This window comes from Panthera leo, chromosome B4, assembly GCF_018350215.1.
Source record: "Panthera leo isolate Ple1 chromosome B4, P.leo_Ple1_pat1.1, whole genome shotgun sequence".
Taxonomy (NCBI): domain Eukaryota; kingdom Metazoa; phylum Chordata; class Mammalia; order Carnivora; family Felidae; genus Panthera; species Panthera leo.
Window position 1 is genome coordinate 44,871,076 of NC_056685.1, and position 27,924 is coordinate 44,898,999.

General features: G+C 39.5%; 1 protein-coding gene across 1 annotated transcript; it reads right to left on the minus strand.

Moving 5' to 3' along the window:
* Window positions 1-7,024: 7,024 nt before the first annotated feature.
* Window positions 7,025-7,927, minus strand: TAS2R10 (taste 2 receptor member 10). The gene has a single exon (XM_042944847.1). The coding sequence runs from the start codon at window positions 7,925-7,927 to the stop codon at window positions 7,025-7,027; it is 903 nt and encodes a 300-aa protein (XP_042800781.1).
* Between the last annotated feature and the right edge of the window lie 19,997 nt (window positions 7,928-27,924).

The window sequence follows — 27,924 nt, forward strand, 5'->3', positions numbered from 1 at the left end:
GAATAAATGTTAAAAACATTTTTTTTTAAACCTCTGCTTCTCTGAACAGATCACCTGGAGTTCTGAAAAACAGAATAACAATCTAATATACATAATTGTCCATTTGAAAAATATGAAAAAGCAGGGGTGCTGGGGTGGCTCAGTCAGTTAAGCATCTGACGACTCTTCATTTGGGCTCAGATCATGATCTCACGGTTTGTGACACTGAGCCCCGTATCGGGCTCTGTGCTAACAACATGGGATCCCCTCTCTCCCTCTCTCTCTCTCTGCCCCTACCTCACTGCCATGCTCTCTCTCTCTAAAATAAAAAAAGTGGTTAAAATGGCATACTTTTTGTTGTATATATTTTACCATAATAAAAAGACATTTTAAATAAAAACAAAACTTTTAAAACTTGAAACTGCAGACCAGAAAAATAAGCAACATAGGAAAGACTAGAAATAGATAAGACAAGCTAAGCTTCTTCTTTTACTTGGGATGAAGATAAAGATATTTTTAAACCAGCACATGAAACTGTGGTATCAATAGAATATAGGAAAGGAGGGGAAGAAAATTAGAAGAAGCATGCAAAATTAAAAAAAAAAAAAAAAAGAAATGAGAAGATAGAAAATTCATATAACCGCATTATGGTAAGTGTAAAAATGTCCACTCAATGATCATAATTTTGAAATTCTAATATTAAACAAAGGATTGGGGCGCCTGGGTGGCTCAGTCGGTTGAGCGTCCGACTTCAGCTCAGGTCATGATCTCACGGTCCGTGAGTTCGAGCCCCGCGTCGGGCTCTGGGCTGATGGCTCAGAGCCTGGAGCCTGCTTCCGATTCTGTGTCTCCCTCTCTCTCTGCCCCTCCCCCGTTCATGCTCTGTCTCTCTCTGTCTCAAAAATAAATAAACGTTAAAAAAAAAATTAAAAAAAAAATAAACAAAGGATCAAAAATCAGATATTTGTTTTCTGCCAGAGACAATAAAAGAAAAATATAGAAATGTTGCAAATATACAGATGGAACACACAGTAATTAAATAGGAAGCAAAGTAACAAAATTAGTGACTTTTTAACATGGACAAAAGAAAATTTAAAGAAAAAACCTACGTGAATGGACAAACAGGGTTTTTAATATAAGTAAACAAAATAATAATGAAAGTACCGGAAGTGCTCGGGTGGCTCAGTTGGTTAAGTGTCTGACTCGTGACTTCAGAACAGGTCACGACCTCACATCATGAGATCAAGACCTGCACTGGGCTCTGTGCTGAGTGTGGAGCCTGATTAAGCTTCTCTCTCCCTCTCCCTCTGGCCTTTCCCCCCACCCCGACTCTCTCAATAAATAAATAAATAAGTGTAACGACCACAAATGCAATTAAAATTATTAATATTACTTCAAGTTAAATGCAGCTACATGGGGCATCTGGGTGGCTCAGTCGGTTGAGCGTCTGACTTCCGCTCAGGTCATGATCTCGCGGTCCCTGAGTTTGAGCCCTGCGTCGGGCTCTGTGCTGACAGCTCAAAGCCTGGAGCCTGCTTCGGATTCTGTGTCTCCCTCTCTCTGACAGTCCCCCAGTCATGCTCTGTCTCCCTCTGTCTCAAAAATAAACATTAAAAAAAATTTTTTTAAGAAAAAGTTAAATGCAGCTACAAATGACTCATCAATCAATCACTCAATCATCATGAATGAATGCATATCGTCAATTTCAAATTAACACATAATAAACATGGGTGTAAAGAAGCAGTATCATTAATATGGTTCATCTCATCCATGTAAGTTTGACTGTAGCACCATCAAACTCCTTTCAAGAAAACATGGAACATTCACCAAAGTAGGTCATATATTAGGCCAAATAAATCTTTCTTTTTTTTTTTAAATTTTTTAACGTTTATTTATTTTTGAGAAGAGAGAGACAGAGCATGAGCGGGGGAGGAGAGAGAAAGAGGGAGACACGGAATCTAAAACAGGCTCCAGACTCTGAGCTGTCAGCACAGAGCCCAACACGGGGCTCGAACCCACAGACCACGAGATCATGCCCTGAGCCGAAGTCAGACGTTTAACTGACTGAGCCACCCAGGTGCCCCAAATAAATCTTATCCTAGGCTAAGCATCATACAAACATGTTGCCTGACCCAACTTCAATAAAATAAAATATCAACACAGAAGCTACCTTTACAAGTCTCATATAACTAGAGAATCATTCTGTTAACTCTTGAATTAAAAGGAGACTTAAAAACTGAGAACAAACTGAGGGTTGATGGGGGGTGGGAGGGAAGGGAGGGTGGGTGATGGGTATTGAGGAGGGCACCTTTTGGGATGAGCACTGGGTGTTGTATGGAAACCAATTTGACAATAAATTTCATATATTGAAAAAAAATAAAAAAATAAAAAGAAATAAAGGCCAAGGTTTAATAAAATTAACAGTTTTTACAAAAAAAAAAAGGAAATTACAAGGAATATTTTGAAGCTCTTTGAGCTGATTGACAGTATAAAAACTATGTGTCAACATTGCAGAATGTATCTAAATCAATATTTATGCAGAAAATATATAGCTTTGAATGCATTTACTAAAAAAAAAGAAAAAATAGAAAGAAGCTAGAGAAGAACAACCAACTTTTGCTTTCAAGGGTACAGAAAACCAGATGTCTGGAGAAATCCCTCCAGTCCAGAATACATTAAAATATGGGAAAACAAGTTCATAATTACATTAAGTGCATGGCTCAGCTGCCAGGAAAACTTTTAAAAAATATTCTCAGATGCCAAAAATGGTGGGAAATTGCAAATTTTGAGGGGAAAAGGAAGGGCTGAAAGTAGTGGGGGGAGGGGCATTTTCAACCTCCTTTATACCAGAACATACATTTTAAAGGACCATGCGCATGGTGGGTAGGGTACCTACCTTGGGCCTCTCCACGGTTAGAAGTCAGATTGAATGCAATCAAGGCAATCCCTTAAAAGCAAATGAAAAAACTCTGGATGCCTAACAAAAGGTTAAAATTAGGGGTATTTACTTCTCGATCGCACTGAATTGAAGGGAGAATGTAATAGATCTGTTATTCTGAGAATTTCCTAGAATAAACTCGCCCACAAGCATATTTGTGACCAGAATTTGTACCACCAGTGCAGCCTAGAAAATCATGAACTGAAAATGCAATTTAAAGAAGTACAGGACAGGTGGTGTCCCCCCGCAGCCTCACGAGCAAAGTCACATCCTTTCTGGCAGAGGGCACTGTAAAGACACTTTACCGCTGGGAGTTCTTTAAACAATCCCCACAGGTACAGTTCCAATGAAACCAAGTTCCAAGCAGAATCACAAAACATCCGACGACCCGGAGTCAGAATCAAGCCAGTACATGACAGCAACAAGGAGAGAAACAGATTCATAAATACGAGCTGATGGTTGCTAAGGGAGAGGGCAACATGGGTGAAGGGGATTAGGAGGTACAAACTCCCAGTTATAAGATAAATGAGTCACTGGCAGATAAAGCACAGCATATGGAATATAGTCCGTAATGTGGTTTTATGCTTTTGGTGGTCAGCATTTTTTATTGTATGCAATTGTTGAACCACACCCCAAACTAATTTAATATTATATGTCAATGATACTGCAGTTAAAATTTGTTTAACTTTTTAAAAAGGCTTTTATTTACTTATTTATGTTGAGAGAGAGAAAGCATGAGCAGAGGAAGAGCAGAGAGAGAATCCCAAGCAGGCTCTACGCTGTCAGTGCCGAGCCTGATGTAGGGCTCTGTCCTACAGCCCATGACATCGTGACCTGAGCCAAAACCAAGAGTAGGTCACTTCACTGACTGAGTCACCCTGGCACCCCTAAAACTTTTTAATTAATGAAAGTAAAAAAAAAAAAGAGTACAATTAACTAAATTATCAGACCTGCCAAGGCAGTAGGCATTTAGAGTTGGTACTTACAGTTTATGAAAACTCTGGAGAATGCTGTTTTTATCATTCCTCAAAGAAAGTTAACCAAACAGATTTTTTTTTTATTTTAGTTTTTACATTTATTTATTTTTGAGAGAGAGAGCACAAGTGGGGAAGGGCAGAGGGAGAAGGAGACAGAATCCAAAGCAGACTCCAGGCTCTGAGCTGTCGACACAGAGCCCAATGGGGGGCTCGAACTCACAGACCGTGAGATCACGACCTGAGCCGAAGTTGGACGCTCAACCGACTGAGCCACCCAGGCGCCCCCCAAACAGATTTTACATTCATGTATCCTGTTTTTTCTTTGATTATATTTCCCTGATTACATCAATTATTGCATAAATTACAGAAAATTTCAAAATTTACAAAACGCTAAAAGAAGAAAACGAAAATCATCTATAATCCTGCTGTTTGTGGATAAAGGACTTATCCATCTAGTTTACATATAAATGTAATCAAAACAAATTTTTAAGCAAGGTACCTATGTATCTATACCTGTCTATTTTGAAATTTGTCTTGAAATCCACACAGAAACATGTTAACACTAGTTAAGTAAGTGTTACAAATATGCACAGTCTTAATTTCTCCTTCGTACTCTGTGTTTTTGAATTTTAGGTGCAGCGAAACAGTTTGATTTTATAATAAGACAAAAAAATGGATGAAAGGAACATACGCCAATAAAAACAAATCAAATGTTTTTCAAAATAGCAGTGGAAGAAATCGTAAATGTAAACAAAGGGATTTGAGTTCATATACTTTACAAACTTATTTCCACAAACACCACAAATTAAGGTATTTACTGAACAGCAAATTAAGAAAAAAGATCATAACATATATGCCATAATGTTAATATATAAATTGTCAACTTGGTAAGAAACATTACAAGGCATGAAAAAAAAAAAAAAACAGAAGGAAAACAAATGATAAATTCTCCCGAATTATATGCCGTTGGTTAATAATTCTGTACAAGTGCTTAACTTCATTAGTGATCAAATATATGCAAATTAAAAAGATGTTTTGTGGTCAAAGTAATAACTTGAAAAATAATAATCTTGAATGATTTTGAGATTAAAATAGGCTGGGTCATGTTTCTCGCTATCAAAATATTAGCTTACTGTTTCTGTGGGGCAACTTAGCAACTGCAAGGAATTTATCAAGTTCTTCCATATTGGAATTTTAAAAAATGTTCTATTTATTGATTTTGAGAGAGAGCGAGAAGCAAGCAGGGGAGGGGCAGAGAGAGAGAGGGAGAGAGAGAATCCCAAGCAGGCTACTGCCTATCAGCACAGGGCTCGAATGCATGACCCACGAGATCATGACCTGAGCTGGAATCACAGAGTTGGACACTTAGCCAACTGAGACACCCAGGTGCCCTGATATTGGAATTTTTCTTTAAAAAATGATTTCAAATACCGCACTCTCTATATACTAGTCATGCTGGACTTTCATTTCCTGCAATGCCCTCTACTCCTTCTTGCTTTGACATGTATGCACCCACCCCAAATCTCTCCTGTTCTGCCCACCTTACTCTTAGGCATTATTCAGATCTAAAGCAAAACAAAACAAAAACATTTCAAGCTCAATGACACCTTCTCTACGCGCAGGACCAAATCAGGTCATTTGCTTAGCACCTTAGCACCCTTTAGTTTTTTTTCTCTCCCACCACCATAAGTAGAATTGTTTAAATTATTATTTGCTATTTATTTGCTTTTCTACCAGAATGTCTTACTCATTACATTGGCCTCTTGTTCAGTACTATAGCCTCGGCACCTAGCAGAGTTAGTGTTTAAAAACTATTAAATGAATTAAGCTCTTATATTTAGATATCTTCTAGGCCCCAGGCCATCGTATAGGGTCCATGGACTTTTACAAGTTGCCAAAATAGGTTACTCAGGTCGCATTCTGGGTTGGATACAAATATTCACTTTAAAAATCAGCATTTTAGGGACACCTGGGTGGCTCAGTCAGTTGAGCGTCTGACTTCGGCTCAGGTCATGATCTCGTGGTTCGTGAGTTCAAGCCCCGCGTTGGGCCCTGTGCTGACAGCTTGGAGCCCGGAGCCTGCTTTGGATTCTGTGTCTCCCTCTCCCTCTCTCTCTCTCCCCTCTCCTGCTTACACTCCTGTCTCTCTCTTTCTCTCAAAAATAAATAAAACGCTAAAAAAAAAAAATTGAAAACCAGCATTGTAAATGCCTGTGAGTGCGGGTTTGTGTGTATGAATGTAAATATGTGTAAGACCCTAGAGCAGAGCATCTCACACTTCACACTGATTCTATGCTGGCTTCAGTCTTGTGTCCCTCAGCACAACTCAGTGACCCTGGTGAGTCCTTTGGATCTGCACTTCTAGCAGAATCTTCGCTCAGCTAAACTCTAGTTGGTTCATGATTTTGCTTCATCTCAAATGAGTGGGTTTGAAGAATATAAAGACTGGTTTGATCAGTGCTCTGATCCCCTGTCCCCCATGTAGACTGTTTCCTGAGCTATTTCCTACAGAACACCTGCTGCTGTCGCTACTGCTGCTCCATCAAACACATGCCAGTTAAAAAAAAAAAAAAAAAAGGAAAAAAAAAAGAACATTAAGATCTAAACAGTGAAAATAAAAGTGATCTTTTAAAAACTTTAAAATGCACACTCAAAAGCTGCATCTCGGTCTCTGTCTCTCACATCCACATTCTAAACAGCGAGATCGATTACAATTTCCTTCGTCTCGCCTTCTTTTTTCTACGGGTCTTCTTGGTGAAAGGCTGTTAGTGCTTCACGGAAGTCAAGTCAAGCACGGTGAAAACTCTAGTTTTAGGTGCTTATTCTCACCAGTGAAACCCTTACAGTGAATAGTCTCCAAGCTGTTTCTCCTCTGAGAGGTGTGTGGAAAGGCGTGAGTGCACGGAAACTGACCGAGCCACTGAATTTTCATGGTGAAGAGTGAAATTTCCTATAACGTAGTCAAAATAATTATGGGAGAGTTTAGTGATGCTCAATAACACAGGTACAACCGATGCGAGTATGTCGTGCAAGTGGAACAGAACTGCAGGGGCTTCCTCTTCACTAGAACATTCTAGGACATCCATTTCTCCCCACACGAGTCTCTGCGGCTGGGAGCAGTCGTCCTGTCTTAACAGCACTTGACCTGCTGCAATGCTCTCAGAGAGGCTTGCTTTAGCTTGCTGTTTCCGAGAATGAGGATAAATGAGTGACCCCAGGGGTACAAGACTGTGGTCATCATACCAAAAATAAACAGCAATTTTTTTTCTGGCATTGTGAAGCATGCTATTTCTATGGCCAGGCCTATAAAATGCAAGATAAAGAGGATGAGAAAAGATATCAAAACTTTCATGGCTTTCATATGCGCTTCTGTACTGGGGTCTTGGAATCCAGTGACATTCAATTGCATCCGCCTGCTGTGTCTCCAAAGGGAAATGATTAACAGGAAACATGTAATCAGGAATAGCGTGAAGAGGAGAAGGACTCCTACATTGACCAAAATCTGCTTAGTAAAGAACTCACTCTTCGGCATGTTGAGCTGCCAGGTTGCGTTTCCATTCCCCACTTTACTATCACTAAGAATCTTCACAATTTGAGGGAACGTAAAGAGCCATGAAATAAACAAGGATCCCATCAGAAGGGGAAGAACCCAATTGATTCTACCCTTCAACCAGAGAAACATGTGGTGGGAAAAATTTGCTATCTTCAGGAAGTAGAAGGTGCTGAGGCTGGTGGCAAACCAGATGTTTGATTGATTGATAATTATCCATAAGTAACTAATATAATCAGTTAGGTGACCAGAAGAGTACATATCTGGAGAGAATATCTTTATAAATCCATCTACAATTACTATCAATATCAGACAAATTCTGGAAGTAGCTAAGCCGGTGAGGATGAAGCCAATCATAGAAAACTTTTTGTTCTTCACACAGTCCATACAGTTTACAAGTCCAATAAATCCATTCCCTAAAACCCCCAGTACTGATTCACTAACTGCTATAAAAATGAGAAGGCCTTCCACTATGCTTAGCATATCTGCCGATTCCCAGTATAGCTTCTGTTACATCTGTTTCAGATTACCTGCTGCAGAATAGGACAAACGTTGGCACCTTGATGGAAGAATTATGTTCTTCTCTTTCATTACACGAAGACTTGAAAGTGCCCCAATAATGCCTTGTGATGGAATCTGAAACGTCTTCATGGAGACCCCCTCAGGGACATCTATAAAACTTAGCCAGCCTGGAGAATGTGTGTCCAAACTGAAGGCTTACCTACAATTTGTTAAGATGCAAATGAAAGTTTCTGTGTTGGGGATTTCACTTGTCCTCCCCGGACTATTTTGCATTTGTTAGCCTGAGTTGTGGAGTAGGAGTGCCAAACGTATATCCAAGGGAAACAACACATGACCGAAACAAAACTTGGACTTCATCTTTTTCTATATCAACTATAACATCATTTATGTTGTGTTTATGACAGTTTAGATATACATAAAGGAAAAAAGTAGGTGATAGAGGCGACAAATGAATTTAGCCAGTATAGACACTTACTCTGAATAATGAAAGGCATACAGAAACATATTTTCAGCATTTTCCTGATAATTTAGGCAAGGTATATTTCAAGTTTCAATATAAAGAGGACAATAGGTTATAACTCAATTGTATAGAAACACTAAACACTTGTTACTTTGTGTTAAAGTAGGTATTAAAAACAATTAAAACATTAATGTAATACACTTGAATAATAATTTAATAATTTTGCTACTCTACTAAAAACTTAAGCTCAACTCTGGGTATGCTAAATTTCACAAATATTATCTTACAAAATTGTTGCTGGGTTTTTAGTCTCATAAGTTATTCCATCTATGAATGCAGAAGATTATGTTGACTGCTTTTGATTTCAAAGGCTTTTATTAATAATCTTTTCATCGAGGCTGTTCCACTTTGATGGCATCCATTCATTCATTTAGTCAATGAGTATTTTACTGAGTGTCTAAATATATTATGCTCTCTCCTGGACACTGAAGAAATAAAATGATACACAGGACCTCAAAGCTTGTGTGATTCATAGAGTTTATATTCTGATGGAGGAAGCAGGAAACCATTACTTAAATCAATGTATTGTTTTTATATACTTTTAAAAGTAACACTTGACATTTTTTTGTGACGTTAATATGTTCCCAACGCTGTGCTAAGCACTTTATGGTCATTTTCTTGTTTCAATTTCACAAAACAGGCCTTTAAAATAGGCTCTACTATTATCTTCATTTTAAAAATGAATAAACTAAGCTTTAAAGATGAGAACTCCCACTCATCTCGGCACAAACTCTGTGCAGAAAATTTCACAATGAGCTCACAATAAAATACCATCAAGCATAGGAACAGACTATGCATGAGTTAGGAAAGCAAAACAAACACAAACAAGCAGCAAACTTAGGCTTTACATGGACTGCACATATTGGAATTGACAGATGAGATATCTGCAGATGTAACAGCTATGTATGAAAAGTTTTAAAAAAAATAAAGGGTGCAAATGCAATTTCAGAGAAGAACAAAAATAAGATACTGTCAGAAAGAAATGGGAATATTTGGGGATGAATCTTTTAGAAATAAAAAATAAATGATATTTGGGACACCTGGGCGGTCAGTCAGTTAAGTGTCTGACTTAGGCTCAGGTCATGAACTCAGGGTTTCGTGGGTTCGAGCCCTGCGTAGTTGCTCTGTGCTGAAAGCTCAGAACCTGGAGCCTGCTTTGGATTCTGTGTCTCCCTCTTCTCTCTGCCTCTCCCCCCACTTGCTCTCTGCCTCTCTCTTTCTCTCAAAAATGAATAAATGTTTAAAAAAATTCAATAAAATAAATTCGATTCCATGGAAATGTGCTAAATACTCCAAATAAAAGACTAACATTAACAGCCAGGATTGTTAAAACCGTTTGTTTATTTATTTATTTTTAGGGAGGGGGAGAGAGAGAACACAGGAGACCAGGGGAGAGAGAAAATCCCAAGCAGGCTCCATGCTGTCAGCCCAGAGCTGGACAGGGGGCTGGATCTCACGAACGACGGGATCATGACCTGAGCCGAAATCAAGAGTCAGACGCTTAACGGACTGAGCCACCAGGCGCTCCACTGTTATGGTTTTCTAGAAGATACAGATCTTGCATATATTTTAAAGTTAGGTACGTCTATTTTTCCCCTTACAATTTCAAGCTCTTCCTCTGTGATTCAAAATGCCTTCTTGAGATTAAATGTACAGCTTTATTTTCTTTCAGTCCTTTTATAGTTTTTATTAAATAAATTTTTAAAAAATTAAGGTATTAAGCTCACACCCCCTCTTCCCCCCCAACCACCACCAAATAGTTTCCGTACTTACTAAGGTTCTTGGTTGCATAATCAGAAACTAACTTAATTTAAATGGAAAAATAATCTTTTAGAAGCTTATGTGTAACTCACAGAAATGAGAAATAGACTGGAAAATCAACTTGAGGCAATAACCAAGAAAGGGAATATACAGGTAACCTGCAACCACGAGAAGTCGTTGTAGGTCGTTGCCTTCCCCACTGTCATGGGACACTCGTGCCGTGACTGTAGGTTCACCACCTTCTCATCAGGAGCTTTCGTGGTGCAATCTGAAACTGGCCCCTGTATGAAGAAGTCAGGGAGAGACCCAAGAAAGAGGCAGGCCAGTCCATGTTGACAAGGGGCAGTTTTAATAATAGCAAAGGGAACTTACCTACAAAGCTTGCCTTGGGCAGCAGCAAGACAAATGAATCCCTGTACCCACTCTCCAAATCTGAAGAGTTTATAAAGAGGCCCTAATGGGGCTCATACTCCATGCATCTGCTGTCACCATCACATCACCATCTCAAGACTGTCCCAGAGCAGCCTCTGGGAGTGGAAAAGCCAAGTGGAACCCACATTCCAAGTACAGGAGAGGGAGTGAGGAAGCTTCCAAGTGTCTGGGCTCAGCTCATGGGTCAATTGGTGTCATATCTTTTTTCCATTACCTTCCCCAACACTCTACTCCTCCTGACCAGTTCTTACAATCTTTTACACCCAACTTTTTTCTCTTTTTTAATTTGAGAGAGAGAGAGGCACGTGGGAGAGAGAGGCAGAGGGAGAGAGAAACTTAAGCAGGCTCCATGCTTAGCCTGGAGCCCCACCCTGGGCTCAATCCCCCAACCCCGGATCATGACCTAAGCCAAAATCAAGAGTCGAACACTCAACCAACTGAGACACCCATTGCCCCAACATCTGCCTCTTTTGCAACGGGCCCTGAGTGGTCAGCAAGAGGCTATATTAGCAAGGACGTGGTTCTTATGGAAGCCCTCTGGCTGCCTTGGAGGCTGTGAGAGAAAACACAGGTTAGGACAATAATTTTTCTTCAAATGTTTATTTAAATTCTAGTTAGTTAGCATACAGAGTAATTTTGTTTTCAGGAGTAGAATTTAGTAATTCATCTTTCCTGCATACAGTGTTGACATTCTCATGTCCTTTTCTTATCTTAGCTTGTCTTTCAACTTCTAGACATGAGTTTCAGCCTTCAGCCAGGCATCAGTGGCCAGCTAGAACTGCCCATCATGGAGGCCAGACCACTGGCCAGACCACAGTGCTCCCTTTCTTGCCACAGTGAGTAATGTACTGTGCACTGTTCCACCAACAAGTGCATTTTCTGGCATCCCTTTGCTCATGAGGTGGTCCATATGTATCTGATATATGGGCCACCTCTCCCCACCTAGAGGTTGATGGCCAATTCGAGATCTCCCCATAGAATGCCTCTTTTCCAAGGCCCATTTCTTTAGTCTCCTGCCTGGCTCACCAATTGTAGGCTCACAACCCTCTTAGAAGCTTTCCTGGAAACTGGCTCCTGTATGCAGAGGAGAGGGAGAAACCAAAGAAAGAGGCAGGCCACTCTCCATGTCGGTAGGTGGCATTTTAATAACAGCAAAGGGAATTTAAATATGAGGCTTGTCTTGAGCAGTAGTAAGACAAATGGATCCCCACACCCACCCTCTAAATCTTAGAAGTTTATAAAGAGGCACTAACCGGGCTCGGTCACATACACCATGCAGGTGTCTCACTCTGTTTTCAGCATCACATTACTATCTGAAGGCCATATCTTGGGGCAGCCTCTGGGAGCAGAAAAGCAAGTGGAACCCATCTTCCAAGGACAAGGGGAAGCGTGAGGAGCCTCCAAATACCCAGGTTCAACTTTTGGGTCAATTGGCAGTCACATCTCTTTTTTTGTTTTTAATGTTTATGTATTTATGTATTTATTCACTTATTCATTTATTTATTTTTGAGAGAGAAAGAGCAGTCACATCTTTTTTGATCATGTTTCCCAAGCCATCACCCCTGCCATCGTTAAATTCACTGCCATGAAAAAAAGAACACTTGACTCATTTGCAGTCACTCGAAAGAATCTCTAACAGACCCGCATCTTTGGATCACTTCTGCAAGGTTCAAAGGAAGCTATCATCTAAAGGGAGCTCTTAGAGGTCAGAAAAATCAGCTGCTTTGACTCAGATCCAATCCTGTATTAATCATTTTCATTGTATGACAGACTGTTGCTGCATCCACCTTGTGATATGGTAGAACTGAGAATGTTCATTTCATGATGGGTAGCTCTGGTCTCATAGTCACTGGGTATCCCTTAGTTAGATGTACAATCTGTACTAGGGTTTAGTAACACAGCATGAGTAGTTCTCTCTGCAGAAAGCAAGGCTTTATCCCAGTATTCTTAGGGTTCTGGACTGCAATTCCATCAGGGCTTTCCCATGACATCTTTATCTACCTCTCATAGCATTGAATCTACAAGGTCATGTGGCCCAAGTGCCAGGACAGCTTGCACCACAGACTGGACCTGCTACAGAGGCCTCCTTTGCTTCGGCCCCTTTCTCTCTTGAACACCTTCATTGAGTTTAGCATAGCTTCCCTCTTCATTCATTCATGACTTTGTTCAAATGCTACCTTCTCAGTGATATTTTTCTTGGCCATCCTATTTAAAATTGCAACACTTCCACTCTCCTGCTTCATTTTCTTCATTGTAGTTATCAATATCGAATATAGTTTATTTATTTTTTATTATTACTCACATATGAGTACAAAGAGGAGGGTATTTTGTTTATTTGTCTACAGCTATATCCCCAGTAGACTACCAAAAATGAAATGCTCAACTAGTATGTAATTTCTCTTTGGAACTTCTTTGAAAAACCTGTCAATGGACTTCCGGTTTCTGGTTCCACATGTAAGGAGCTTGGAAGTCACTATGCCACCTTAACAAGTATAAAACTGAACATTATATTTAATGTACATATATATGTACACTTTTGTGTATACTTTGCACTTATAATTATACTTGTATACTTGTATACTTGTGTATACTTTGCTCAAGTATAAGTATACTTGTACACTTATGTATACTTTTATATAGACAGCAATAATACAAGGGATGGAAGGAGTTATGATTATTTTGTAATTATAAAGTACCTGCATTATCCACAAAGTGATGCCATGTTATTTGCAAGTAGACTTGGGGAGAGCTTGGCTGGCTCAGTCGGTGGAGCGTGGGACTCTTGATCTCAGAGTTGTAAGTCAAAAATCCCACATCGGGTGTAGAGATTATTTAAAAATTAAAAAAAAAAATCTTTGGGGCGCCTGGGTGGCTCAGTCGGTTGAGCGTCCAGCTTCGGCTCAGGTCATGATCTCGCAGTCTGTGAGTTTGAGCCCTGCGCTGGGCTCTGTGCGGACAGCTCAGAGCCTGGAACCTGCTTCAGATTTTGTGTCTCCCTCTCTCTCTGCCCCTCCCCTGCTCATGCTCTGTCTCTCTCTGTCTCAAAAATAAATAAACATTAAAAAAAAATTTTTTAACTTAAAAAAAAGAAAGTGAACTTGGATTAATTGCAAATGAATATTGCAAATTCTCAAGCAACCAATAAAAAAGGTAATAATAATAAAAAAAGAAGTATAGCTTATATGCTAAGCAAGGAGAGTATGTTATGCCCGAAGTTCTGAAACCTCTCACAAAAGACCACCAGAGTCGTAACTCAAAGCCAAGCGGCAAGGGTCGTTTATTGCAGGTTTGAACCTGGACCTCTGCGCACTCGTCGCCAGTGACGCTGAGAGGCAAGGCCGACCGATCGGGACCAACACTCTTGATAAGAGTGTGGCTGACCGATCAGGACCAACACTCTTGACAAGAGTGTGGCTGACCGATCGGGACCAACACTCTTGAAAAGAGTGTGGCCGACCAATCAGGACCAACACTCTTGACAAGAGTGTGGCCCTGAACAGCCGGGGTACAGAGTTTTTAAAGCTGATCACATCGTTTTATCATTATCTGGGAACAGAACAGAGAAACAGTTCCCAGATGAGTTAGAAACAGTTGCCAGATGAGTCAGAAACAGTTATCGAATGAGGTGATTATTTTAGACTTTCTGCCGCTAAGTTGCAACCAGTGGATCTCTTTGACCTTGTCTCTGACGCTCTTTTTTAAGGTTTTGTTTCCTTCATTGGTAAAGCCTGATTCACAAGAGTATGAAGTCTGATTTACAAGAGCAAAAGTAAGGCTGTTATCTTTTGACCTTCAGTGTCAGAACAAAGTTCTTATCTTTCAAGCTACGCGTTAGCTTTACAGTACAATTTAACCTTTACATTTCCCCCTTTTCTTGTCAGTGAATCAATCTTTTGATTTATCATTAGGAACTAAGGGGACATAGTTGGACTTAATAATAATTTTTATTTTATTAATTTGTCTTTTGACAACTGTATTAATCAATTGATAATGCACGGGCCAATAGTTAACCTGAGAAATAACAATAGCAGTGGCCCAGCTACGGTGGTGAGCAATGATATGAGCCAGGCGGACTAAGAGAATAAACTTTGAGCCAGTTTTTGTTTTTGATTCCTGTGTCTACATTTATAAAGTTTTTTTTGAGTCTTTTACACTTATTATTATATAAACTTAGAAAATTTAAGCACCAGCCATGGCACCTTCAGTTACTCAGCTTTCTTGGTTTTTACCTAGAGTTGGAAGCCTAGCCTACTTAAGAAATTTTAGCACCGGTACATTAGACCGGCCTCTATATTGCCATTTTTTTTTGCCTACCACCTTTTTTTTTTTTATTTTTAATACACCTGTCTTTTACTTTCTGGTTTTTTTTTTTTTAAATTACACACTTTTTTTTGCCAGGCTTAGCATCTCCTTCTCTCTCGAGACAAAGCGCCCTTGGTGGCTTGGCGTAGAGGCACGGACAGCCATGGGGAGTAGGTGACTGTGCCTAGCAGCGGAGTCAGGACGCCCACGGTCAGCCAGCCACAGGCGTGTAGCTCTAAACATGCAGCCATATTGGGCTGGCCTGGGCACAATGTGGGCATTCCCTCCAGCGACCTATGCAACCTAGCGTGTATGTGAACTTGGATTCCTTCTTTCTTTCATCACCAGCGGCTGTATGTTGATGTCACAGGAGGGTGGGAATCACAAGCTTTATCTACTTTAAACAGTCACACATCTCATCAACAGTCTTAGAAGCATTATAATTTTCACAGAGATTTTCTTTCCTTGCTTCTTGGTGATAAAGGGGTGGAGGAAGGAGATGGGGCACAGACAGACAGTGCCTCTGCTGCCCTGGGAACTGAGGGCAACCCATAACCCCAAACCGAACACAGGTTTAACTCTGCGGGATTGTCTATTTGAGCCACCTGTGTCATAGAGTCACGAAAAGCCCAGCAGATGGGCAGGGATGTTTCATTCACAGCATTTATCTAATTTAACAAAGAAAGCCATTGTCTTCCTCCAAGGATTTTGTGGGTTCAGGTCTGAAATGGTCTCGGATTTACAGGCTCCTGGAGCAGGAGAGCGTCTCTCTTTTCTCCAGCATTTTTGCCACCCAAGTGCCACGGGGAAGAGTATCTTACTTTCAGGATCTTGAAACCACTTTTGTCCCGGTATCTTATTTCCCCCTTTTCTTGAAATTTACTCTAAATTTTTAGGAGTGTAACTGGGCTCCGGTGGAAGCAAGGGCTCTGTCAAGATCGGTAGCTCCACTTTTTGACTTGTTTCTTCTAAGTTTTAGGGCTTTTGTTAGTGCGATGAGCTCTGTGTGCTGGGCTGAAGTTTCTGGGAGAAGGGTCTGTTGCCATAAAACTTTATGGTCTGTCATCACTGCAGCGCTGGCATACTTTTGCCCTTGAGATACAAAATTATTGCCGTCTGAAAACATGCTGATATCAGGGTCCTGTAAGGGAATGTCTGTAAGATCAGAGCAGAGGGACGAGATTATTGCCAAGGTTTCTGGGCAAGAGTGTAGAGGGGGCAGCCGCTTAGTCTCATTAAGATTTTTATTCTGAGCTCTAGATCCCCTGTGGAGGCCATTTCATCTGAAAGCTCATCTTTTTTACCTTGCAGAGAGTTTGAAGGACTGGCTTTTTAACGTGGAGGCCGAAAATTGAGGCAGCTCTCCTATAGTCCTCTCCCAATCTTGAGCTTTTTCTCAGGGGTCGGTGGAACAATCCGAGGAAAGGGCCCTGTTTTAGACTTTTAACTTTTCCGGCCAACGCACCAAATGTTGCATCCACCCGACTCCTGAAACAGAATGCTATGGGCACCAGTGACAGTTGCAACAAAGTTTATTACAATGAGAGGCAAGGGAGGTAGCGGGAGGGAAAGCCGCAGGGAGCGATCGATCGGAATCAGATATGACCCGTTGACCAGAAGTCTGGTGGGCTCAGGGGAAATCTCGGTGGAACCTCCAAATGTTATGCCCGAAGTTCTGAAACCTCTCACAAAAGACCACCAGAGTCGTAACTCAAAGCCAAGCGGCAAGGGTCGTTTATTGCAAGTTTGAACCTGGACCTCTGCACACTCGTCGCCAGTGACGCTGAGAGGCAAGGCCGACCGATCGGGACCAACACTCTTGATAAGAGTGTGGCTGACTGATCGGGACCAACACTCTTGACAAGAGTGTGGCCCTGAACAGCCGGGGTACAGAGTTTTTAAAGCTGATCACATCGTTTTATCATTATCTGGGAACAGAACAGAGAAACAGTTCCCAGATGAGTTAGAAACAGTTGCCAGATGAGTCAGAAACAGTTATCGAATGAGGTGATTATTTTAGACTTTCTGCCGCTAAGTTGCAACCAGTGGATCTCTTTGACCTTGTCTCTGACGCTCTTTTTTAAGGTTTTGTTTCCTTCATTGGTAAAGCCTGATTCACAAGAGTATGAAGTCTGATTTACAAGAGCAAAAGTAAGGCTGTTATCTTTTGACCTTCAGTGTCAGAACAAAGTTCTTATCTTTCAAGCTAAGCGTTAGCTTTACAGTACAATTTAACCTTTACAAGTAAAGGGATTATATAAAATTTTCAGTTGAAGCCACAAAAGGCAGAAAAAAGTGGAAGACAAATATAAGAATAAAGAGCACGGGGAACAAATAGAAAGGAGTAATAAATATAATAGATATTATCCAACGGTATCGATAATCATTTTGAATGTTAATCATCTAAATGTACCACCTAAAAGATAGAGACTGTTAGATTAGATTTAAAAAAACCTAAAATATGTTTGTCTAAAAAAAAAAACCACTTTAAATATAAAGACACATATAGATTAAATGTAAGTGAATAGAGAAAAATATACCAAGCTAACACTAATCCAAAGAAAGCAGAAATAGCCGTACTGAAGTCTGGTCTGTTTTCAAAGCAAGGAAAGTTATCAGGAAGATCATTAAATAATGATAAAGGGGTCAGTCTCCAAAGAGACATAATAATCCTTAACACTTTAATGCCCAAAAATAGAGTATCAAACTACACGAGGCAAATGCTGATAGACCTGTGAGGAGAAACGGATGAATACAAAATAATAGTTCGATACTCCAACAGTCTTCAGTAAAGATGGACCAATCTAGAAGGCATAAAATCTGTGAGGACATAGTTGAACTCAATAACACCATCGATCAACAGGATATAATTGAAATATATAGACTCTTCATCGAACAACAGTAGATTATACATTTTTCTAAAGCTCACCTGGAATATTGATCAAAATAGACCACCCTCTGGGCCACAAAGTGCACCTTCACAAATCTAAAGAATAGAAGTCATACAATATCTGCCTTCAGACCAGAATGGGATTAATAGTCAATAAGAGAAAGATAACTGGAAAATCCCCAAAGAGGGAGATTAAACAACACATTTCTAAATGTGTCTAAAGCTCAAAGAAATAATCTCAAGAGAAATTTAAAATACTTTGAACTAAATAAAAATGAAAACACAACTTTTCAAAATTTGGGGGATGCAGGGAAAGCAGAGCGTAGAGGGAAATGTATAGCACTGAATGCATATATTAGAAAAGAAGAAAGATCTAAAATTGATCAACTAAGCCTCCACCTGAGGAAACGAGAAAAAGAAGAACAAATTCAATCCTATAAACAAAAGAAAAGAAATAATAAGACTTTGATCAGAAAATGATGAAATTTAAAACAGGAAATCAGTGGGCAAATATCAATAAAACAAAAAGCTGCTTCTTTGAATGGTCAATAAAGTTGATAAGCTTCTTAAACTAACAAAGAAAAGAAAGCAAAGACACAAATTACTAATATCACAAATTAGAGGGACATCACTACTAATCCCATAAAGGTTTTTAAGCAAAATCAAATCTGAAGAGTAGAGAATTTGTTTTTAGTTAGCATTGCTACAAGTTATGATTTGGTTTTTAGATGAATCAAAGTACCCACAGTTAAGACACAGGACTCAAACTTATTATACCCACATTCTGTTCTATATAAAATTATATATGAATTACCAGGAAAATTTCCAAGGCACACTTAATATGAAAACAATTAATCTATTGACAAATATTTATAACTGTTCTGATATTACCAGGGCTCTATGGGGATGCTCTTAGTACCAGGATGGACTTGTTCTGAGAAGGTCTCAGAACAAGAAGCTCTCCAGACATCAACAGTTCTACTATTCAACTCAGTTCTGACATTATTTACGGGGAGATAGCATCAGACTCCACAGGTTAAGCGCTCAGTCCTGAATGACTGCGCCCCTCCGCCCCCATTTCAGATGCCAGTCACTAACCCAGGCTGTTACCTGTACCTCTGAACTAACTATAAATTGGAGATCCCTCTTTGGGTTTGCTTAATTTCCTAAGCAGCTCACAGAACTCAGAGAAACATTTTACTTACTACATTATCAATTTATTATAAAAGGATATGCCTCAGAAACAGCCAGACGGAAGAGATGCATAGGGCAAGATAGGGCAAGGTATGCAGGAAAAGGTGCAAGCTTCTGGAACCTCTCCAAGCCTGCCACTCCCCCTGAACCTCCAGGTGTTTGCCAAACTCTGAATCCTGTCCTTTTCAGGTACAGAAGAGTGATTAACACATGGGAATGCTTCCTACATTATTTGACAAGGTCAAATATATTAGGTCATAATTTAAACCGTCCTTTTTTCATTGGGAATTAAGAACATTCATAGATTCAGGGCATCTGGGTGGCTCAGGCAGTTAAGCATCCAACTCTTGATTTCAGCTCAGGTCATAACCTTACCATCGTGAGATGAAGCCCCGCATCGGGCTCCAGGCTGAGTGTGGAGGCTGCTTGGGATTCTCTCTCTCTGCCCCTCCCCATGCTCAAAAATTAATAAATAAATATTAAGAAAAGCTTAAAAAAAAAAAAAAAAAAAAAAAGAAGAACATTAAGAGATTCAAGGGACCTTGATGGTGGAACATTTCTTGGTTGGTAAACAAAAATTCCACTCAAACATCATTTACAATTATAGTATTAATATAAGTGCTATGAAATTTTTTTCTGTTTGCAATATATCTTTATTCTTTTTCTTTTAATATATGAAATTATTGTCAAATTGGTTTCTATACAACACCCAGTGCTCATCTCAAAAGATGCCCTCTTCAATACCCATCACCCACCCTCCCCTTCCTCCCACCCAAAATTTTATTAATAACAACAAGAATTCTATGAACTATGCCAGAATCCAGAAATACCTGTTTTGGTTAGATGCTCAAATTCTTTGATAAAACACAAACTGTAGCATAATACTATGCCTATATATTTTTTCTAGTAAGTGTGTGGGAGAAGAGGGGGAATATAAGATAATTATTTCATTTAGCTTTCTTGCAAAAATGTTGGAAAACAAAAATGTATTTGCTTGTGGGGCTCCTGGGTGGCTCAGCTGGTTAAGCATCGGACCTCAGCTCAGGTCACCATCTCACAGTCTGTGAGTTCAAGCCCTTCATGGGGCTCTGTGCTGACAGCTCAGAGCCTGGAGCCTGTCTTCAGATTCTGTGTCTCCTTCCCTCTCTCCCACTCCGCTGCTTGTGCTCTGTCTCTTTATCTCAAATATAAATAAATATTTTTTTTAAGTTTTAATAAAAGTTTTAAAAAATGTACATGCTGGAGTCTGCCTAAGGAAACACTAGATACACAAAACTATGAAAAGTAATTATTTCTGGAGGGGTTTCAGTTTGGGTTTATTTGAATTTGCACTGAAGATGTACTTCCAAAAATATAAAAGTACTGTAATATAATTTAAGATAAATATGTCTTTTGGTCTTCCATCCATGGTTCCTGGCACACAGTTCCCAAAACTCTTGGAATTTCCTAAGTGATAAGAGCAGCGGAGGCATCTTTCATTATAATTCATCGTCTCTCGTCCTCAGTTCCTGAAATTGCTTCAGAACCATAAAGGTGAAATGGGTCCACATCTAGGAAGAGTTGAAATGATACTCAGTGACACAGTATAGATACGAAAGGAAGAATCCGGTGAATCAAGGAAGATCACACAGACTTCTTGCCGCCTTCTCTCACAGGCCGACCTGTGTAGCTGAAAGTGCCTTTCCTTTCAGATAATGCTTCAAGTGCCAAAGAATCCCCAAGAAGAATTTCCTCCGTTGGCTGTTTCCAAAAATCACAATGTGAGCGACCTGAAAGTTATAGAATTCTTATCATGTAACCAAACATCCAAACCAAGCCAGCTTGTTCTGTAACCAAAAATACTCCTACAAGTGTCATGAAAAAGGTAAATTGATGCAGTGCAAAGAACACAAGAAATTAAAACACAGTTGTTATCACTCTGAAATAGGCCTCCATGCTGGGGCCTCTGGAATCCCTGATGAGCTCAATGTGCTTCATGTATTTCCACAAGGAACGAGCAGCAGTAAAAAGGAAAATCAAGGAAAGGGAGACAGGACAGAGGAACCTGTCGGGGCCAAAGCAGGCCACCCTACAATGTGCCACCTTGGCATACTAATTATTTAAATAAAAGTTACTTGGGGGCGCCTGGGTGGCTCAGTTGGTTGAGAGGCCAACTCTTGATTTTGGCTCAGAGTCTCACATGATCTCACGGTCTGTGGGTTTGAACCCTGCATCTGGCTCTGTGCTGACAGTGTGGAGATTGCTTGGGGTTCTCTTTCTCTCTCTCTGCCCCTCCCTCACTCACAAGTGCACCCACAGTCTCTCTCTCTCTCTCTCTCTCTCTCTCTTTGTTATTGTTTTTGGAGATGATATCAGAAGACATCAAAACTACGTAGCAAAGGGAAGCTCATGAACAGGAAGGTTGTAGATACCAGCAGAAGCATGAAAACGACCTCATTAATGCTCCATTTTAGCCAAAGGGAAAGTGAATCGGAGAAATAGGCATTCAGGAAGGAAAAAAAAAAAAAAAGACATCAGGACAAGTAGCAAAACAAGTGTTCAAGAGGTTAGGTAGTATCCAGATACTAGTTAGGACATGGCTTCTTTCCATAGTATCGGGGAGTGTCCCATACAACGGCACTGAACACAAATTGACAATTGTTAGCCACAACCGACTAATCCTAGCAAAGTCCGAACTAATAAGAACAAACGCAACCAAGCATAACTTCCGGTTTCTAAGCCAGAAAATGTTACTTGCGAGTCCAATGAATCCAATTCCTTAAAATACCCATTATGTCCCACTTGTTACACCCATGGGAACTTTCTCCAATGTATTCAACATGGCTGCAAACGGAAGACTCTAATCTGCAGTTTGTTGACTGATACCCACATGATTTACTAGATAACGGTACGGAGTTTATGTTTAATTAGGCAATAGTATCCTACTTGTTTTTTACCGTGGCTCTTTTTTGCTATGCAGCCCAGTAATGTGCAATGCAGCTGTGGAATCACTGTAACAGCCATTGAACATTTCCAACCAGCTCTGCTGAGGATTTCCAGTCTTGGTCCAGATGTCAGCCAGAAACTGTAAATAGCCTGTGTAGAGAGATGGTTGAAAGACCAGGTTCTCATTTGCTAATATGTAAATAAAGGCACGGATTAACTTTCACTCTTTTGAATAAAAATCCCTCTCCTCTTTCAAGGAGCTGCTTCGTTTGGTTTGCAAGTCTAAATTGTGAAATAGGTACCTCTGTCAAATGACAAAAATTCAACCGAGTGAGTAAAACTTAAGAATCGAATTGGCTTTATTAATCAATTCATGAATCAAACAGCATCCCACCTAGCAAGTAGCGGGGAGCTCCAAAGGGTTACAGAAAAGGAAATGTTTTTAAAGGTAGAGAGGAAGTGGAAAAAAAGAAGATTTTAACAAAGATCCATTGTTTTAGGCAAGGTCACCTTCCTAAGGGGAATGGAAGGGGGCTATCAGTAAATTTCCTAGGGCTGATCAGGAGATTCCATTTTGATTGGTTAAAGGTTATATTTTAGGGTGGGTTGAAACTACAGTTAGGTTAGGTATTAAGTCTTGGTTTATTGACTTGGGACCTTAACCCAAGTGACATACCATTTTGGACCTGTGGTTTTCTTTTTAATACCCCCAACACTAATTTTCACCACGTTAAAATATCTCCACATGCAGGTAAAGCTAGCAATCCCTACATTTCTGATTACTATACACTCATCGTGCAGGTCACTGCATTACAGAGTAAAACACAGGGTTTGTAATTTTCAGAAAACTTGGCAAGCAATATAGAAATCTAACCTTGGTATCATAATTCCCAAGGAAACGTAGGCCTTTCCAGTCATCTCTTGGAATGAAACACACATACTCCAAACTATACATGCCCAAACTGAACTTCTCTAACTTCTTCAAAAGCCTTCTTTTTTTTTTTAATTTTTTTTTTAACATTTATTTATTTTTGAGACAGAGAGAGACAGAGCATGAATGGGGGAGGGTCAGAGAGAGAGGGAGACACAGAATCTGAAACAGGCTCCAGGCTCTGAGCCATCAGCACAGAGCCTGACGCAGGGCTTGAACTCATGAACCGCAAGATCATGAAATGAGCCGAAGTCGGCTGCTTAACCGACTGAGCCACCCAGGCGCCCCTCTTCAAAAGCCTTCTTGAGAGTGTAGAAGAATCTTCAATTTTTTTTTTTTTATTCTTGAGCGAGTAGGGGGACAAGGGAAAAAAGGGGAAATGTTCGCTAAAGCATGGAAATTTTTCCGGAGGATATGAAGATTACTGCATCTTGGCACAAATGCTTAAAATGTATATCTATCTTTAGGATTATCTATTGTGTATATTTCTGCTTTAAGTACAAAACACCTGAGGGATATCTGTTCTGATCATTTGAATTCAACGAGAAAAAATAATTTGATTTATTAATGTCTTCAATGCGGTTGAACCCAAAGTAGTTAGATATCATTCCCACCCCCCACTTTTCTGACTGGGTCTTTCAAGAAAACTAATAGTAGAAAGATTCAAATAATGACATAACTAACCCAAGGGAGGAGATCCTTCCCTGGGGACAGGGACGTGTAAATATAGTCGTGCAAAGAAGATGCTAGTTAGTTAGCTAGTTTGCTAGTTGGAGGATGCTCTGGGACTAATTGAACCTTAGCACTTCACCTTCTAAACACAGACAAATCTACCATAAAGGAGGGACCACCAACAATCTACACATGGTGCAAGGAGAGTTTCACCATCCTGTTTGTTGGTAGCAAAATGCATTCGAAGGAACGTATTTCATGCCCTGAGAACCAGGGATGAAATAAGAGTTTAGGGGATTAACGACACCTCTTTTTCTCCCTCCACCCTCCAGTGTACCCAAAATAAATCTCTTTCTCTATTCTATTGTCTTATGTCGGATTAGTCATTCCATAGACTAGGGAGAATTCACAAAGGCTAGTTCTTAATTTCTCAGACAAATCCAATATCAGTTCTGCAATTATGGCTCCTAGTCCTTTGCAGATCATCTAGTCACAGAAGCCGGAAATCTATGCCAAGCTGAGTTCACTGTTACTCGCTACCAAAACCAGTTAATTTCATGCTCTTAATAGCTCTCAAATCTATGCTTTTTCGCCAAGCCTGTGGCAACTATCTTAGTTCAGACTCTCATCATTTTTGCCACAGCCTGGAAGAATAGTCTCCTTATCATTCACTCGACTTACGATCTTATGCGTTTATAGCAATCCTTTCCCTCAAGTGTGTATATGGTCTTCTTTAGCGAAAACCTGACCGCTATTTTCAGGATAAAGTCCAAATGCATCGATACTTTCATGCTTTATTCCTGGCACTCATCCCTCTTCTGACTCTTGCAAATATTGTTTTAGATACAGTTGCTTCTAGAAAAATGTCCCTCTTGAGGTGCCTGGGTGGCTCAGTTGGTTGAGCGTCCCACTTTGGCTCAGGTCATGATCTCACAGTTCGTGAGTTCCAGCTCCGCGTGGGGCTCTGTGCTGATGAGCCTGGAGCCTGCTTCGGATTCTGTGTCTCCCTCTCTCTCTCTGCCCCTCCCCCACTCGTTCTCTCTCTCTCTCTCTCTCTTTCTCAAAAATAAACATACATTAAAAAAAAAGAAATTGACTTTTCGAAAAATCTTCCTCTTCATCTAAAATTGGATTTGGTGCCTTTTTTTTTTTTCCATCCTGTATCTCTCTAATTATAGTATATTTTGTGCTTTATTATTACTGTTTTGTGGGCTGTCATTTTTTGTATAGAAGCAAAATTCTGATGTTTCACTGTCAAAATCCTCTCAGTAAATGCAAAACCTGACAAGTAGTAAACAATAAAATTTGCTGGATTAGAATAAACACAATCATAGAAAGTTTTAGACATATATAAAAGTAGATAAAAATTAAAATACCAATCATGTGTTAATATTTATACTGATTTCCTTCCAGTATTTTAATATTTAGCTACTCATGAGTTATCATTATACACAGTTATAATCATAATATTTTTGTAATGCTGAGGTCTACTTTTTAATTACTAGCTTTAGAAGCTAAGGCCTTTTATGAGTTTTATAAATTGTCCACAACAATGATTCTAAGAGCCTACTAACATTACATCAGGACCTGTAACACTATTATTTCAAGTAATCCCTTATTATGAGGGTACTTTTATCTCCTTCTTGTTCTACTTTATTTTCTCTGTTATGTACAGTACGGCAATGTTTATCTAAGTATATGTAAATATTACTCTTAGATGAAATTTCAGCCCATGAGATTATGATTTTAAATGTATAAGCATTTTTACATTCTCTGATGCATATTTTCTTTTCTTTTTAAATCTGTATTTTGAGAGAGACACACAGAGAGAAAGAGAGAGAAAACACAAGCGGGGGAGGGGCAGAGAGAGAGGGACAGAGAGAATCCCACACAGGCTCCGCTGGCCCGATGTGCTGAGCCCAATGCCGGGCTCAAACTCTGGAACTGTGAGATCACGACCTGAGCCTAAATCAAGAGTCGATGGATACTTAACCGCCTGAGCCACCCAGGCGCCCCTGATGCATGTTTTTCAATCCAAATTGTTATTGGCCTGTGCAAAGTTACTACCATTAGTTAATAAAAAATACTTAATTTGGGAAGTGGAACATGGTGTTTTTCCATCGTGAAGTATCTGTTCATATTCATAACTTGTTTATTTGAGGAGTGTTAGTGATTTTCTTATGTATTTTCACCAATTCTTTTTATGTTGGAGTTGTAAGCACATTTCCTGTTTCCTATAAAAATGAATGAATGAATGAATGAATGAATGAATGAATCTCAGTTATCATTTGCTTTTTAACTTACTTTAGAAGTTATTAATTCATATTCAAAAATTCATTCATAGTCACCAATGGAATATTGATCAACATCTATACTCTTCTCCTTCCAGACAGAAAATCTTTAATATCTCTTTACTTCCAAACTCTACCCCACGATTTCCACTATTGTGATAACTTGGAACTTAGTTCCAGGATAATACTATTTTGCCTTTCTTTTTTTTTTTTTTTTTTTTAACATTTATTTATTTTTGAGACAGAGAGAGACAGAGCATGAACAGGGGAGGGTCAGAGAGAGGGAGGCACAGAATCTGAAACAGGCTCCAGGCTCTGAGCTGTCAGCACAGAGCCTGACGCGGGGCTCGAACTCACAGACCGCGAGATCATGACCTGAGCCGAAGTTGTCTGCTTAACCGACTGAGCTACCCAGGCGCCCCTATTTTGCTTTCTTTATTAGCTCATCAAACTGCACAGATCTAGTAACAACAGCTTTCTAAACAAAAGTTTTAGTTTTCTCATCTCAAGTACAATACAGTACAAAAAAATCATATTTAAAATTAGCTGGGACACTTAAAAGAGACTTAGGAATAGAGTCAATAAAAAAAAAAAAAACAGAACACCTAAAAGGAAAGAATAACTGTGAAATGTTATTAAATAACCTAAAAGAGGGTTTATGGAAACTAATTTGGATGTTATATTCTTAGAAGGAAATGCAGGGTTGCCTGGGTGGCTTGGTCGGTTAAGTGTCCGACTTCAGCTCAAGTCACGATCTCATGAGCTCTCAAGTTTGAGCCCCATGCCAGTCTCTCTCCTGGCAGTGCAGAGCCCTCTTTGGATCCTCTCTCCCCCTCTCTCCCTCCCCTCCCCAGCTTCTGCCCACTCTCTCTCTCTCTGTCTCCAAAATAATAAACATTTTTTAAAAAGAGAAGGAAATTCAATATGTTTTAGAGAAATCTATAAGTTCAGTGCAAGTCTAGTAAGAATCCCAACAGTATATTTTATGGGATTTGAGAAGTTGATTCTGAAAATCCCTTAGAAGAGTAAATGTTGCAGAATCGATAAGAAACTCAAGAAGAATGAGAGGCCACACATTGGCAGACTGATCTGACATTAACTGTTTAAAAAATAAATTTGAACATAATTATGAGGAACACATACAAAAGTTCATCACGGTTAGCTCTAACTACCAATGTCTTCACACATTTATACCATTCCTGGCCACTGTGGACATTGGAGTTTGCTATCTTTACATAAAGGTACATTACTTAAAAGTTTATTGGCCATCCATTCAAACTAGTCAGATTCCCTACCTCACAAAGTATATGAAAGTAACTAGGAGTTTGAAGATATAACAGTTAAAAAAACATGCATACAAGACAAAAAAAAAAAAAAAAAAAAAAAACTAACAAAAAACAAAACAAACAAATTAGGGAGATATTTTTTAAAAATTGAATGTGAAAGGGGTGTCTGGGTGGCTCAGTCGGTTAAGCGGCCGACTTCGGCTCAGGTCATGATCTCGTGGTCTGTGAGTTCGAGCCCCACATCGGGCTCTGTGCTGACAGCTCAGAGCCTGGAGCCTGTTTCAGATTCTGTGTCTCCCTCCCTCTCTGACCCTCCCCCATTCATGCTCTGTCTCTCTCTGTCTCAAAAATGAATAAACGTTAAAAATTTTTTTTTTTAAAATTGAATGTGAAAGTCCTCTTATGAGCTGAATTCAAAATTCCAGAACTGGGGAGGTTGGTAGGGAATGAATGAAATAAAGGATTAAGAGGACACTTAGGGTGATGAGCACTGAATAATGTATAGAAATACTGAATCATTATATTGTACACCTGAAACGAATATAACACTGCATATTAATTATACTCAATTAAGAAAAACATAAAGAACAAAATCTCAGAACCATAAAAGAAACAAGGGAGAAATTTAGCACATAGAACGGTAAAATAATTCCATGAAAAATAATACCGTATGCAAAATTTTTAAAAAGAAATAATTTATTGGAAAATATTTGCAACATTTGTGACACACAGAGATAATATTCATAATTAATAA